This window comes from Helianthus annuus, chromosome 7, assembly GCF_002127325.2.
Source record: "Helianthus annuus cultivar XRQ/B chromosome 7, HanXRQr2.0-SUNRISE, whole genome shotgun sequence".
Classification (NCBI taxonomy): Eukaryota; Viridiplantae; Streptophyta; class Magnoliopsida; order Asterales; family Asteraceae; genus Helianthus; species Helianthus annuus.
Genome location: NC_035439.2, coordinates 134,847,458 through 134,863,434, shown reverse-complemented (window position 1 = coordinate 134,863,434; position 15,977 = coordinate 134,847,458). Strand labels below are relative to the sequence as shown.

At 36.7% G+C, this 15,977-nt stretch overlaps 2 protein-coding genes across 2 annotated transcripts; one reads left to right on the top strand and one right to left on the bottom strand.

Annotated features, from left to right (window-relative positions):
- The first annotated feature begins 1,581 nt into the window (after positions 1–1,581).
- On the top strand, positions 1,582–10,047 carry LOC110927130 (FACT complex subunit SSRP1). The gene is made up of 16 exons (XM_022170743.2): positions 1,582–1,875; positions 2,755–2,940; positions 3,386–3,491; positions 3,669–3,805; positions 3,912–3,995; positions 4,076–4,170; positions 4,636–4,744; positions 4,839–4,925; positions 5,016–5,108; positions 6,129–6,326; positions 6,391–6,536; positions 6,627–6,777; positions 7,196–7,294; positions 7,392–7,577; positions 9,561–9,639; positions 9,748–10,047. The coding sequence occupies exons 1-16, from the start codon at positions 1,822–1,824 to the stop codon at positions 9,867–9,869; spliced, it is 1,932 nt and encodes a 643-aa protein (XP_022026435.1). The 5' UTR covers positions 1,582–1,821; the 3' UTR covers positions 9,870–10,047.
- A 1,298-nt stretch (positions 10,048–11,345) lies between these two features.
- Positions 11,346–13,787, bottom strand: LOC110927131 (probable pectate lyase P59). Its single transcript, XM_022170744.2, has 2 exons — positions 12,936–13,787; positions 11,346–11,913 (listed from the first exon to the last, which is right to left on the bottom strand). Exons 1-2 carry the CDS (start codon positions 13,671–13,673, stop codon positions 11,446–11,448), a joined length of 1,206 nt encoding a protein of 401 aa, XP_022026436.1. The 5' UTR covers positions 13,674–13,787; the 3' UTR covers positions 11,346–11,445.
- Positions 13,788–15,977: the final 2,190 nt, after the last annotated feature.

Genomic DNA, 15,977 nt, shown 5'->3' with positions numbered 1-15,977 from the left:
ATTATTTAGTTGATATTATTGGTTATTTGGTTAATAGTAAGGAGACGATGGTTTACACAGTAGCCTTTTACAAAACAACTTTTAAAATTTCTCTTAGAATAACAATTTTTATAACCAAATAGTGCATTTTATAATAACTTATTCGGTTATTCTTAAACTAAAGAACTTTTGCATTTTATATAGAGATACTAATGACTCTCATAATAAACATCCCGCCGCAACGCGCGGGTAACGTCAACTCGTCATATAACAATTATCAAAAACTTTGTGAATAGTGGCATTGTCTTATTTATTCATTTATTACTATTATTTTTCGATCAAACACCTTATACACCTTATAACAACTACCAACTTGCGTGAACAGTTACTTTGACATTTTTATAAGTGTCTAAATACGCAGTTGCGTTAAATTTTTTCTTCGCTTCAGTTTTGAAATGTTTATATTATTGGTAGAGTCGTTTAGAAAATTTCTTATAAGATATATCTTAGACAAATAATTTGGATTTTCTTTTTGGTTGCTTTATCGAGTGTCGCTATCATACTAACATCGTTACGAAACGAACATATACCAACCGAATCTCTGCTGCGTAACGCGGGGTATTTTGCTAGTTTACTACAATTACTAACACACCCATGTATTTCAACAACTACCAAAAACACCCCGCACTATCATTTCCTAAACTAACCTCCCCAGTAGGCTTGTAAACGAACCGAACAAACACGAATAGAGGCATGTTCGTGTTTGTTCATTTAACTTTAACCGAACACGAACATATAATCGAACAAAATGTTGTATTCGTGTTTATTTAGTAAGAAAATGGGCGTGTTCCTGTTCGTTTATGTTCGTTCGTTTAAGAGCTTAAACGAACATAAACAAACAAACAAACAAACTTAAACGAACATAACTTACCAAGCAAAAACAATACAAAAGAACATAAATAATCAAACATAAACAGACATAAAATAACTTTTTAATATAAATTTATTGATTAATTACGATAAATTCTGTTGGAGAGCACATTTTTATTACCATAAAGCCCAATTATCAGTTATATGTATACAAGTAGTTAGAAAACTTATTTTATGTTTATACATGTATAAATACAAATCCATATGTATTTGTTCAAAAACATAAACGAACAGACTTACGCTCTGTTCCCGAGTTAACTTAACGAGGGAAAAGAAAAGAAAGTAAAAGTGAGAAAAGAAAGGACGAGAAATGAAAAAAAGACGACTTTCCCCTGTTTCCTTCCAAATCGGAAGGATAAAAACTAAAGAATCTAGCCTAGTTTTCCTTTCATTTCCTTCCTTAAATGAAACTCGGGAACACGACATGTTTTATTTTCCTTCTTAAATGGAACTCTGGAACACAAAATATTTTTTCTCTTTCTTTTTGTTTCTTTTACTTTCCTTCCATTAGTAAACTCTGGAACACAATGTTAATGAACGAAGAACACATGTGTTCATGTTCGTTCATTTAGTTAAGCGAACAAATCTTGTTCTTTTATTTATTAAATAAACGAACAAACTTTCGACCAAACAAGTTCACAAACAGTTCATAATCGTTCGGTTCGTTTACAAGCCTAATCCCACTTTCCCATCCATCCACCGTCGTCTTCTCCTTCTTCTCCACAAATTAGGCGGCAAAGTTATATAACGCGCGGCAACACGCACTTCCCATCAATCTCTCCCATACTCACTTTCTTTTCCCGTTTCCCGCCATTTCGTCACTATCTCATCTTCTTCAATTCCTACTTTATATCCCAAATCACCACTATCAAAACCCTAGTTTCAACTCATCTGCTTCATCGATTGATAGCCATGGCGGACGGCCACATGTTCAACAGCATCTCTCTCGTCGGCCGTGGCGGCGCTGTACGTTACAGTTTCTTTTTTTCAGTTCTTTGTGCTCATTTTACAGTTTTACTTCTGCTTCTACGAAACCCTAACCCTAGGTTACTGTGAAACAGTGATGAACTAGTACGGTGTCGGTGTGTAAATATTTGCGTTTGTTCATCGTTTTGTTGATTAATTGAGTAGTGGAATCAGGTTTTTTCAAAACCCTAACCCTAGTTCACTATGAAACAGTGTTGATTTAGTAGTGGAATTAACTTTTTATTGAAACCCTAACTTTTGGTTACCGTGAAACAGTGACGAGCAAGCACGGTGTGTTAATATGTGTGTTTGTTTATCGTTTTTTCGATTGATTGAGTAGTGAAATCAGCTTTTGCTTAAAATCCTAACCCTAGGTTACTGCGAAACAGTGATGAACAAGCACGGTGTGTTAACATGTGTGTTTGTTTATCGTTTTTTCGATTGATTGAGTGGTGGAGTTAGCTTTTTTTTTTTTTTTTTTTAAAACCCTAACCCTAGGTTACTTTGAAACAGTGATGAACAAGCACGGTGTGTTAATATGTGTGTTTGTTTATCGCCTTTTCGATTGATTGAGTAGTGGAATCAGGTATTTTTTAAAACTCTAACCCTAGGTTACTGCGAAACAGTGACGAGCAAGCACGGTGTATTGATTTGGGGATTTGTTTATCTTTTTTAGGTTGATTGAGTTGTAGAGTCAGCTTTTTATTAACTTGCTATGGTCTCGGTTTTTACGTGTTCACACGATTTTTTTTGTTGAATTTAGGGTGTAAACCCCTACAACTTATTGTTTACTTGTTTAGATCAGTGTATGTTAATTGTTCAAAGAGAGAAATGTATTGAAAGCTTATTTAATTTTATTATGCTTGCTGGGACATGCAGAACCCAGGGCAGCTGAGGGTTCATACACGTGGTCTGTTGTGGAAGAAGCAAGGGGGTGGCAAGGCTGTGGAGGTTGATAAGTCTGACATTGTGAGAATTACATGGATGAAGGTGCCGCGTAGCAATCAGCTTGGTGTGCAGGTCAAGGATGGCCTCAAATATAAATTTGTCGGTTTTCGAGACCAGGTATTGTTTTTTCTTTGCATATTCATATGACATCCTGGACCTTCAGGTTACAGTTTCGTTCAAGCTCGTATGTTAATCATGTTAATAAGTTCTTAATATATTTGATATATTTTAATGATGTTTGAGGATTTAAATTTCTCAAGTCTACAGTTTACTTGGCTTTATCTGTCAAAAGTTTAATACTAAGCGATAAATATATCGCCTTTGGGGAATATTAATATTACCACTGATACAAATTTGGAATGTATATCTTCATTTCAAGTATGACACTTAGTTTACCTTTTATATCCTTACTTTTAACCAAAGTAGTTTGTCTTAAAAGCAGAGACAAAAAGATTACTAAATTGTTTGTTTCTGATAACACCTGAGATAGTTTATTGGGTTGCATAGTTTATGTAACAGATTGCTAAGTTTCCTCTTTATTGTTTTATTACTGTGCTTGCAGGATGTCGCAAGCCTGACCAATTTTTTCCAGAACTCATGTGGAATACCGCCTGAAGAGAAACAGCTTTCAGTTAGTGGAAAGAATTGGGGAGAACTTGATATAAACGGTTGGTTATCTTTTTGTTTGGTATTTATGAGTTTTTTGTTAGATATTCTAGTTGATTTTGTTACTACCAAGTATGTCGGATTATATTTTAATTCTGTGGTTGAATGCTTAGAATAATGAGCAGCGAAATGAAATTGTTGTCATTTGTTTCTAATGTATTCTATTGAATATGATTTAGGTAACATGCTTTCTTTTCTTGTTGGCGGAAAACAAGCATTTGAGGTATCTTTAGCTGATGTGTCTCAGACACAGCTTCAAGGAAAGAATGACGTCATCTTGGAATTCCATGTGGATGACACAACTGGTGCAAACGAGGTCTAGTAACATTTCTTTGTTCATCTCTATACTTCATGTGAGTAAGCCATACCTATGTTTCTATATCTTATACTCAAAGTCTTGTGTTTCCTTAAAATAAACGCAGAAAGATTCGCTGATGGAAATGAGTTTCCACATTCCCAATTCAAACACTCAGTTTGTCGGGGACGAGAATCGTCCTCCCGCACAAGTAAGTTTGCTGAGTTTATTCTTTACCGTATTTCAGGCATGTAGTGTATTTTTTTAAATTTTGTTGTTACATTTAATTAGGTATTTCGCGATAAAATAATGTCAATGGCGGATGTTGGTGCTGGCGGTGAGGAAGCTGTTGTTACTTTTGAGACCATCACAATTCTAACTCCAAGGTACATCCTCTGCCTGCTTGTGTAAAGTAAACGCCATTTTTGTCACCGAGGTTTGGTCACTCTTGCAACTTTCGTCTAAAGGTTTGTTTATCCGCATCTGAATCCAAAAGGGTTGAAATCTTGCCAATTTCATCTGGCTTGTTAACTCCATCCATTGTTCTCCGTTAATTCAGGGGTATTTCCGTCAATTCGGTCTTTTTTAGGGGTATTTGGTCTTTTTACATAAAGTGAAAAAGCCCAAATTGCCCTTTAAGTTAACAAAAAAGGCGGAAATACCCTTGACTTAACGGCGAATGGATTGAGTTAACGAGCCTGATAAAAATGGCTAGATTTCAAACCTTTTGGATCCAGATGCGGAAAAACAATCCTTTGGACGAAAGTCGCAAAACTGACCAAACCTCAGGGACGAAAATGGCATTTTACTTATTTTTTTTATAGGACATAACAAGTTACTTGCTATTGTAGGGGCCGATACAATGTTGAACTACACCTTTCGTTTTTACGGCTTCAAGGGCAAGCCACTGATTTTAAAATCCAATATAGCAGCATAGTTCGTGTTTTTGTTTTACCTAAGGTTATATCTTTGATCTCTTTTAAGTTTTAACCACTTATTTATAAGCGTCACACGCGCTGAAAAATGATTCTGATGTCTTATCGGTTTTGTGCAGTCTAACCAACCGCATACTTTTGTTGTTGTTACTCTGGATCCACCTATCCGTAAAGGTCAAACCTTGTATCCGCATATAGTGATGCAGGTATTATTCCTGTGGCACTTAAAATAATTTTATTCGATCACTAGTCTGTTCTTGGCATATAGCATCCGTTTAATGTTTATGTTGTTGCAGTTTGAAACTGATTATGTGGTTGAGAGCACTTTGATGATAAATGACGACTTGTATGCTAGCAAATACAAAGACAAGTTAGAACCATCGTATAAGGTAATCATGCTAACAGGCCACTCTGGTTAGCAATAAATAACAAGTGTAAAAATCTCTTCATAGTTTCTCATCACAAAATATGAAAGTATTACCGGTTTAGTCTTTTTTTATGGAGGTGGCAATTTCGACTGTCTACTTATCAATGGATCGATTTGCGTTATGTTCTATCTCTAACGTGTCAAATGGGCTGAACTGATAGAAACTCCCCCAAAGTGGCTTCTTATGCATTAAATCTTCTAAAATTACTGAAATAAAATAATTATGAAATCATTATTGACACATAGGCCTGTAAATGAACCGAAGATTCATGAACTAACTGTTCGGCGGGAAGTTTGTTTATTTAAATAAACGAACGAACATGAACACACTTTTTTGTTCATTTAACTAAACGAACGAATGTGAACACGCGTTTTGTTCGTTCATTTATGTTCGCGAATGTTCATTTGTGTTCCTGAACTGTTGTTTATGTTTGTTTATTTACGTTCGTTTATCTTTGTTTGTTTGAATTTCATTAAATACATTAATAGTTACAGTTATATAACTAATCAGTAATCGGGCTTCCTAGTAATAAAAAGTGGGCTTTTCAATTGAAATTATCGTAATAATCCCTGATTTTAATAAAAATACTTTATGTTTGGTCAATTATGTTCATTTGTGTTCGTTATGTTTATTAAGTTATGTTTATATAAATTTGTTTGTTCATGTTCGTGAACGGTTTGTTTAGGTTTTAAATGAATGAACATAAACGAACATGAAAATGCTCATTTTATTAATAAATGAACATGAACCAAAAAAATGTGTTCGGTTTTATGTTTGTGCTCGGTTAAAGTTAAATGAACGAACACAAACGTGTCTGCGTTCGTGTTCGTTTGGTTCGTTTACATGACTATCAACACATCAACGTTTTATAAAAACATGGCAAAATATTTGACAAAAAAATGTTTTCGCTTGACTTGACCACCTTCAGTTTTACACAACATACATGCTGTTGAATGACTTGATAACCTTCAAATTTAACAGGGTCTTATACATGAAGTCTTCACTATGATCTTACGTGGTTTGTCTAGTACAAAGCTGACTAGACCTGGGAAATTCCGTAGTAGTCAGGATGGTTATGCTGTAAAATCATCATTAAAAGCTGAAGACGGTGTTTTGTATCCTCTTGAAAAGAGCTTTTTCTTTTTGCCAAAACCTCCAACGCTTATTCTTCATGACGAGGTATGGTATCATTTTGTGAATTCAGGTGTTGTTGAATTTGGAAATTGATCCATTTGAACTACAGATTGACTATGTGGAATTTGAGAGACATGCTGCTGGAGGATCAAACATGCATTACTTTGATCTTCTTATAAGGCTGAAAACAGAGCAAGAACATCTTTTCCGAAATATTCAAAGAAATGAGTATCATAATCTGTATGATTTTATCAGGTGTGTGCAAGCCGTCTATAGTTTTGAACTTTTGATATCAATAGTATGGATTAATGGTCTAATACTATTATGTCGTTAATCTAATGAAAGTTCAAAGGGTCTAAAAATCATGAACCTTGGAGGTGGTGTTCAAGCTCCAGATGGCGTTGCAGCCGCTTTACGCGATGAGGATGATGATGCTGTTGATCCTCATCTTGAGCGAATTAAGAACGCAGCTGGTGAAGAAGAGAGTGACGAGGAGGTAAAAATGGGCGGGCACACGGGTTGGTTAATGGGTCAAAACGGGTATTTTTTTAGTACCAGCGCTAAAAGGTTTGGCTGATCTTTTATCCAGATTTTTGAACTATATAAATATTTTATGGATTCAAGTTAACAGAATAAACACACAGAATTAGTTGGGTGGATGAAAATGGCAAGAGTGCAAAAGTGGAAAAACAAACCTTTTGAACCAAAGTTGCAAAAGTGGCCAAACTTCAGGGATGAAAATGGCATTTTACTCTATTTTACGATTTAGATATGGTTTTAAAAGTTAATTCATAAAATTATACCAGTTTGACCTGTTATTTTAATTTTCATATACAAAGGGCTGACATTGCAATCTGCTTCCTTTACCCAATTAATTGACACCTTTATTTCACTTTGTAATATGTTTTTGACAGGATGAAGATTTTGTTGCTGAAAAAGACGATGAAGGCTCACCCACTGATGATTCCGGGGGAGATGATTCGGATGGTAGTGACAGCGACAGTGAAAAAGAGGTAAATGATAAAATAAAAGAAACAAATTTGTTGTTTTTTAATGGGATAATTTCTACGAATCAGAACGATTCTTACACTAGCTAACTTTAAATATCAGAAAATTACCAAGAAGGAACCCAAGAGAGAGGCTGCAGGTGGATCCAAAACATCTTCAAGTAAGAAGAGAAGCAGTAATAGTAACGATGATGGTTCAAAGAAAAAGAAACCGAAGAAGAAAAAGGATCCCAATGCACCCAAGAGAGCTATGAGTGGTTTCATGTTTTTCTCGCAGCTTGAACGGGAGGTTAGTTAAAATACATTTTTCAGATAGTAGCTTGGTTTAGAAATCGGGGATCAAAACACGTAGGGGTGTAAATGAGCCAAGCGGCTCACGAACTGCTCGAGAAAAAAGTTTAAAACGAGCCGAGTCTTATTGAGCCTAAGCCGAGCTTGAAATAAAACTCTTTTATTTATCGAGCTCGAGCCTGGCATGGAAGCTTGTCATGCTCGTCAAGCCTTATCGAGCTTTAGGGGCTGTTTGGCAGCATCTGAAATTTGAATGGTCAAGTGTTGAACCAGTAAGAGGTCTGAACCATTAAGTGTTGAACCGGTAAGAAGTAAGAGGTCTGAACCATTAAGAGCCTGTATAATGCTTAACCGTTCAGATGCAAATTTCTGACCAATTCAGATTAGAGGTCTTAACCATTCAGACTCTGTATAAATCTTAACCATTCAGAGGCAAATGTCTGAACCATTCAGACATCTGCTCTTGAAACAAACAGTCTGAACTAGGGGTGTTCACGATCCGATCCGATCCGATCGAGGGTCTACTCATGCTCGGATTGAATTACAACCGATCCGATCCGAGCGGATCAAATTTGTAAAACCGATCGCAAAAGTGATGCTCATGCTCGGATTGAATTATAACCGATCCGATCCGAGCGGATCAAATTTGTAAAACCGATCGCAAAGTGATGCTTATGCTCTGATTAGGGAGAATAGAGAGCGGCGATTGAATATACGACTGATTAGGTAATTATCTTTTAGGAATAGATTTAGGGTTAGATACTAGATTTATATATTAAATATTACCCATGGCATTATAGCCTAGTGGTATCTTAGTGGTGGGATAAGGCTTATGACCATTAGGTCATGGGTTCGATTCCCACAAAGGGGGTTTTTCCCAGATAGATATATTGGGTTTCCTCCTGAATTGGTGTATAGACATTATATTGCCTAGTGGAGATAGATATGATTGGGTGGTTCTGTTGGTGGCACGATGATACTCCAGTGGTCCGTCAGTGATCCAAATTTGCCGTTCAAAAAAAAAAGGATTATAAAGTTGTTCAAAAAAAAAAATATATTAAATATTAAGTTGGGTTGGGTTGAATGTTATTTGGGCTTTTAGTTTTTTTGGGCTATTTATTTTTTTGAGTGTTTAATCTATAAAATCTATAATATAAAAATATATATTAATTACTAATAAAAATAATTCGAGCGAAACCGAGCGATCGACGAGCGAGCGGAGGTATGCTCATGCTCGGATTGAATTTGAATCGAACCGATCCGATCGGCTCATTTACAAACTGAGCGGGAATCGAACGAGCATTTTTCGAGCATTTTTCGAGCATTTTTCGAGCGATCGTCGAGCGATCTTCGATCGTCGAGCAGTTTGAACAGCCCTAGTCTGAACCATTAAGTGTTGAACCCTCATTAAGAGTTAAACAAACAGCCCCTTAGTGTGATATTAGTTTTTATTTATATTTAATAACATTACCCCTTATTTAAAGTTGTCTAGTAATTGTGCTGAGCCGAGCTTATATAAACTTGTTTACGAGCCGAGCCTGTACCTAAAAATAAGTTTGTTTAGTAAACGAGACCGAGCCCAAGCTTCACTTATCGAGCTCGCAAGCCTAAACGAGCCGAGCTCGAGCTTGAGAAACTACCAACGAGGTGAGCTCAAGCTTGGTCGAGCTCGGGCTTGACTCGGCTTGTTTGCACCCTTAAAGTCGCCTCATGGTCTTGAGGCGGTGCTTCATGTACATGTGGGTTAAAATTGGATGTATATGTATGTATTGCAAAAAATGAGATTATGAATCAAGAGACGAGAGGGATGCAACTTTTGGTTGTACGTGTAGCAACACCTCGTGTACGTCAAGCGTTCACCTCATGTCTTGATTGTCGCGACCTAAGCGCTTCATGCTTTTTAAAACCAAGATACTTGCATTTTGTTACTATTGTTACCATTATACATTTTCTAGGCCTTACGTAACATAATTTATTTCAGAATGTAAAGAAGGATAACCCAGGAATTGCATTTAAAGATATTGGGAGGGTTCTTGGAGAGAGGTGGAACAAATTGACAGGTTCGTTAACGGGGTTGACTTTTGTTTAAAATTATTCTAGATAAAATATATGTTTTATTTTTTTATCAAGTATATAAAATTGAAAGAAAAATGCATTTTGATTAACAGCGGAAGAGAAGGCACCATATGAAGCAAAAGCTCAAATAGATAAGAAGAGGTATCAAAATGAAATTAGCGGTTACAAGAACCCCTCCACCGTGGATTTGGTCGATGAATCTGACAGTAGTTAAGTTAGTTTTCTGTTTAGTGGGTTTATGTATGTTGTAGGTTAAACTTGGGTCTCTTTTGTCATAATTCGGTTTATTGACGAGACGTTTACATGGTTGTGGTATGCACATTTTTATTTATTAGCGAAACTATGAATGATCCGTATGATGGGAGACTATAAATGTTGGAATCTTTTACTTACATTTGAATCTCAGAGAGTAGAGAGGCAAAAGAAAGAAAACTCTTAAAGGGGGATTAAGTTCTTTTTTGTAGAGGGGACAAATTTGGGTAAATGCCAAGAGGCCAATCAAGATAAACAACTAAGAACACTAATATTTTTTGATGGGAGTGGTTCTAACAACCAAAAAATCTCAAGAAATTAGCTTCCAGGTTTTAATGAATTTCGCTTTTCTTTTTCATTCATCTAGTGAAATACAAGGTTGCAACTTGCAAGTCTTTGTTCAATAGGAGTAGATTAGAAGTGGCTAGTTAAGTTTGGCATAAAAAATATGGACCGATGTTTGCTAAAATTACTCAAAAGCCCGACGCTTAGCTGGTGTTTCTTTTTATAAAAAAGATTTGCCCGGACTCTCCTGTTTGCGTTGTGTGGACCACGTGCAGACGTTGTCATCTGCAGACTGTTTGTTTTTTTCGAAGACGTTTCATTTGCGTTGTGCGGACCACACGCGAGCTCTTCATGGTGTAGACTTGGTCCAACCACTTTTAAGATCACACCACCACCAACCACCACCGTCCACCACTGTCTGTACACCACCACCAGTTTATTTTAGAAGTTTACATACGTTAAAAAACAAACAACATTTTTTTGCAGACTGCAGAGATTTGGTTCACCCATTCTTTTACAGATGTTTACAGACGTGATCCGCAGACTGCAAATATTTTACCTTCTAAAAAACAATCTGCACCTTAACAATCTACTTTCATTTGCATGACATTTTGACCTCTTATCGATTTGACCTTGACTTTCTGATATATTATCAGTAACAAAAATTTTGGCAAAAGAAAATATTTATTTTAAAGGCATAATTTCATTCTATTGAATATACATATTCCTTTAAAATTTTACCAGTAAAAAGTGTGGTTTTTACAATAGATTGGTGTTTTAAATGTCACTCGACTATCTTTTTGTATTTTTTTTTCCTAAGCCAACACACTTTGTTTAAGTTTTAACAAACAACATAATGTTAGCTATATGTATATTATTAATGCCAGCGTTGTCTCATACCATGATCAACATAATGTTAGCTATATGTATCGATTTTGTCGCAATATGGGTTTCCGACCAATTTTCAACCAATTTTCTTTCTTTGGAAATCGCCCCTTTTCTAGTAGTGTTCGCTCACTTCTCAATTTCAACATGTTTAGCTTGTGGAGGATGTTAGAGATACAACATTCATGTTTCGTTAACAAGAACCATGTCTTCGCCATCCTCATGTTTCGAATATGTAAACAAGAACAATGTCTTCGTCATCCTAACATAATTCAAAATCGAAGTTACAAGAAAACTGTACACATGTCACTAGTATACATCAATCTTAAAACCTACCAATCCTTCCTACTCTTAAAAAAACATCATGGCTAACATGGTCTACCCACCTTACAATTAAGCGAGGCACCGGCAAACAACGTAAGATGTGGCACATGCTTCGCCGGTAGCGCCTTAATCAATGGGTAACCCTTATATCTTTTAGCCCAATGAGGGTTTCCAGATTGCCGAAAATATGCACCATTTAGCAACAAATCTCCTTCACTTCTCCACGTCCACTTACGCCATATTTTTTCTGTGACTAGCATCCTTTTTGTGACCTCCTTGCACGCGCCATCAGCTGCCACGAACCGGTTTCCCTGGCTGATGATGGTGGGGCCGTCAGCACCTCCGATGGCGTACATTTTCCATCTTGTGTAGTCGTTGTTCACCACGTGAACAAACCCAAATCGCACCGCGGGTAGCCGTTGGGTTAGTCCTCTTCCAAAGTGGTTGTAAGCAAGTGTCACCTTTAGTATCTTGTCCTCTGGGGTCTTATCACTTGCACCAAACAGCAAAGCCTGTATATATATATGGTTGGTTGAAATATGAGAATTATGCTATTTATCAATAAATGGACTTGAAATTTATCATTTCTTTTAAAGTTTCCTATAGGAAACTCCTGAAATTGTTTGGTAAATAGTAGGGGTGGTAATTCCTGACACGACCTTAAACCGAACCCGAACCCAACACGGAAAAATAGGTTTTGGATCAGTGAACACAACTTGTTTTTTAAAGGGCCAGGTTAGGGTTGACTTTTTAAAAAAACAAGTTGGGTTAAGGTTGACCCACATAAAAATGGGTTAATCCGTTAAAGTAAAAAAAAAATTATAATTCTTTTTTTCCGTTTCCATTTTTCTGAAGATACTTTTATAGTTTCCAACCTTCTTTCAAAAAAGAAATAACTATTCAACCTGCCATCATATTTTTAAGAGTTATTGGATTTTAATAATCCTAAGTTTCACGTATTGGCCGATAATAATCCTAACTTTAAAAATTCTCTCCAACGATCTGAACTTGTAAGAATTTGGCCCCAATTGATTCTTTTATAACATATAAGAATCTGGCCTCCTCAATAGCTCCATGTGCACATGCAGGCTCCTTAATTGAATTGAGTGCACCCGCAGTTTGAAAAGGATCGATGTGGGCTAAATTCTTACAAGTTGGGATCGTTGGAGAGAATTTTTAGAGTTGAGATTATTATCCGCCAATAGGTGAAACTTAGGATTATTAAAATCCAATAACCCTATTTTTAACACGTGTGTGTGGGTTAGTGTTGAGATCTTTGACACAAATAATAATATGGGCTGGGTTCGAGTTACACATTTCAACCTGCCAACCCAACACAGTTGACACCCAAACACTAAATAGGCTTGGGTAGCGAACTAAAAAAAACCAGACAAAAGAATATTTACGTTGCAAACAAAGTTGTGAGGTACTTTATTTAAACCTTTTTTGAAAAAAAAAAAAAAACTTCGTTCTGATACTTGTCAAATCACATAAAAAAAACCAAAACGTTATGACTAGAGTTATTCAATCGTACCTTATCATGCTTGACAAAGTGGCAATTTGAAATGGTTATATTAGTGGAAGCTGCAACAATATCAATAAGACCATCGTAACTGCTAGCAAATGAGCAATGGTCAATCCAAACCTGAGAGGATCTAAAGATGGAAATCGCATCGCCATCGCTCCTTCCTCGTATTCCCACATGATCATGTTTCGACCTGATCATGCCACCCGACCCCTCGACAATATCATACATGTGAAGACCATGGATAATCACATTGTGAACAAATTGGAGCATGAAACCGGCCCCACCCGACACATGGACATCAAACCCACGCCCATCAATCGTCTTATCCGACATAAAAATAAGCTCTTGGGTGAGCCTGATGTTCATATTGTTACCGAATATGATCCAGAGGGGTTCGGGTTGGAGGACTGCATGGCGGAGGGTGCCCGGTTTTGGGCATACTACGTTTTCATCCGACGAGTCAGTCACAACATAAATTTTGCCTTTTTTGCCACCATAGGTCCCGTGCCCGAACCCCTTGGCACACTTAGCAAGTCGTTTTCGGTGCTTAGCCCAATGACGATCGCACCTCCAACATCTGTCGATAGGATTGTAGGCCACACATCCATGGGGTTTAATTTTCTTACCATGTGGCCGTCTAATGGCGACAACAGGATTGTGATTGTGAGCCATCGACAATGAGACCATTGTAGCAAATACGAAACATAAAACAAGAACGACGTTACAACCTCGGGACCCTTCCATCTTTGTTTGATGGAAGAATATAATTACCGGTAGCTAGTCTGGTCGTCCAATTAGAATCTGATCTTTATCAGATTCCTTTTTAAAACCAGTCCAGCTACCAAAACCAAAATACCCTGCCTCTATATAACCTTTTTAAGGCTGAGGTTGAGTAAATAGATTAATTAGATGGTATGTATGCAATTTATTGCATATCACACGTTACTAAATATAGTAACTTGTGGATATATATTATGAGACAAATGAGGGGGGACATTGGTTCATAGTTTTGAGTTGACCAAAATGTTTTGTGGGTGAGAGAGAATGAGAAATTGGTGGCTTACCAATATCTATTAAGGTTTGTGATATGTATTAAGATTTATGCTTTACTAGAAAACAAGTCATTTAATACGTATTGTTTTGTTTTAAATGTGATATGTAAAATTGTTAGATCATCTCTAGTGGGGAGATAGAATTCTTCTAAGAGTCAATGAGGTAGTGGTGAAATGGTTGGGGAAAAGAATTGGTGTTTCTTGTGACCCAGGGTTGATTCTTACTTTCTTCACTATTTTCTGCGGCATCCAAGTAAAGAGCGAATACGGGTGGTGCCGGTTCAACTTGGATGGGAGACGAGGTTTTACCGACTATTCCACTGTCATGCCTTCGGGGACGGGTGGAGATCGGATTTCCACACATCTGGGGGGAGCTAAGGGGCTGGTGGCGGTTGAGTAGTCGACCTTAGCCATATCGTCCGGTGTCACAGTAATTGACACGTCGTCCCTTACCGTTTAATTTTTTTTTCCTAGTTATGATTTTTTCTCTTTAATATATTTTTGTATCTTCACTTTACACTCACAATGTCTTTCTTCTCTACCCTCTCTCACTTCCACCTCATCTCATTTTCTTAGAAAATTCCCATAAACATTTGCCACATCATCCCATTAGAGATGGTCTTATGTAATTGTTTGTTACATTGTCTCTAATTTTCTTATATCTAAGAACATCTATAGTGAGGCAGTATTTGGACGTGATTTGCCTAAAAAACGCCTGAAAACGTCCACGCACCGTCGGGGGGCGTTTTTCTTCAAGGGTTGAGGCATGCTAAATTAAACGCCGAATAAAGATTTTGTTGGCCAATCACAGGTATCCTTTTTTGTTTGGCCAATACATTTTTTAATAGTTTTTTAATTTAATTTTTTACACCCCTTTTAACATAATGCCCACATCCCCACTACACACATTTTAGAAAAATGTCCCATAATGCCCCATTGCTGACTGGACCGCCACATGACGGATAATGCCCAAGGGTCTTCCTTTACCACTACACATGGTCTAACTAATATATACAGATATATTATCTTGTTCTTGAGGTTATCTACTTAAATTGGTTTTGTATTAAACGCTTCTTAAATTATATTTTTTAAACATTTCATTAAATTATTTATCGTAATTGGCGGATCCATAATTTTTGGTCAGGGGGTGCAAAAATGGGTTGGTTGACCAACTCGAGTACTTGACTAACGATTGCTCGAGTCAACTACATAATGTCATAACAATTGTACGTGTCTGTACAATTAGTTCCACTATTGGTCGTGTTGATGTAGTTTGAAAGATGGGTGCTCGATGTTACTTGACCCTAGTTGCAATTTAAGTTGAGTTGGGAATTTAAAACAAGAAAACGAACTTGGGTTAAGTCAAGAAACAACTTATAGTTTGCACACCTTTAAAATCTTCACCTAAATCTGATCAATAAATTAAGAGTAAATTACAAAAATCGTCCTTTATCTTCAAAAAAATATTCACACTAGATTGCAAAGTGTGTCCTTTATCTTCAAAAAAAAATACAAAAAACGTACTCGATGTTTGTAAACCTCTACACATTATGTCCTTTATCCCTAACTTAGTTGTTTTTCATTGTTAAGTGGGTGTACAATAACCTAAATACCCTTACTGTAAATAAATAACTAAAAAGTTAAAAAAAATATAATTAATATTTAAAAATTTATGTAGGACCACCCACCCCACCCTCTTCGATTTTGGTTCTCTGCATATTATTAGCTCACAAATTCTGCAAACTCAGTTGATTTCACCGGAAACCATCCTGTCACGGCCGTCGTCCGGCAGCGTTCAACCTCCACTCTCGAAATCGTAAGTTCCTCTTGTTAGAATAACGGTTTCATCAGTTGATTTCGTTCGTTAACCCTAAATTTTGATAACATATTGTTTGTTGTAAACAGTGGCGGACCCAGGATTTTATTTCAATGGGGTCCATTTTCGGGTCGGTCCTCGTTCGGGTCGAGTTAAAGTGAGGTTTGAACTAGATTTAAA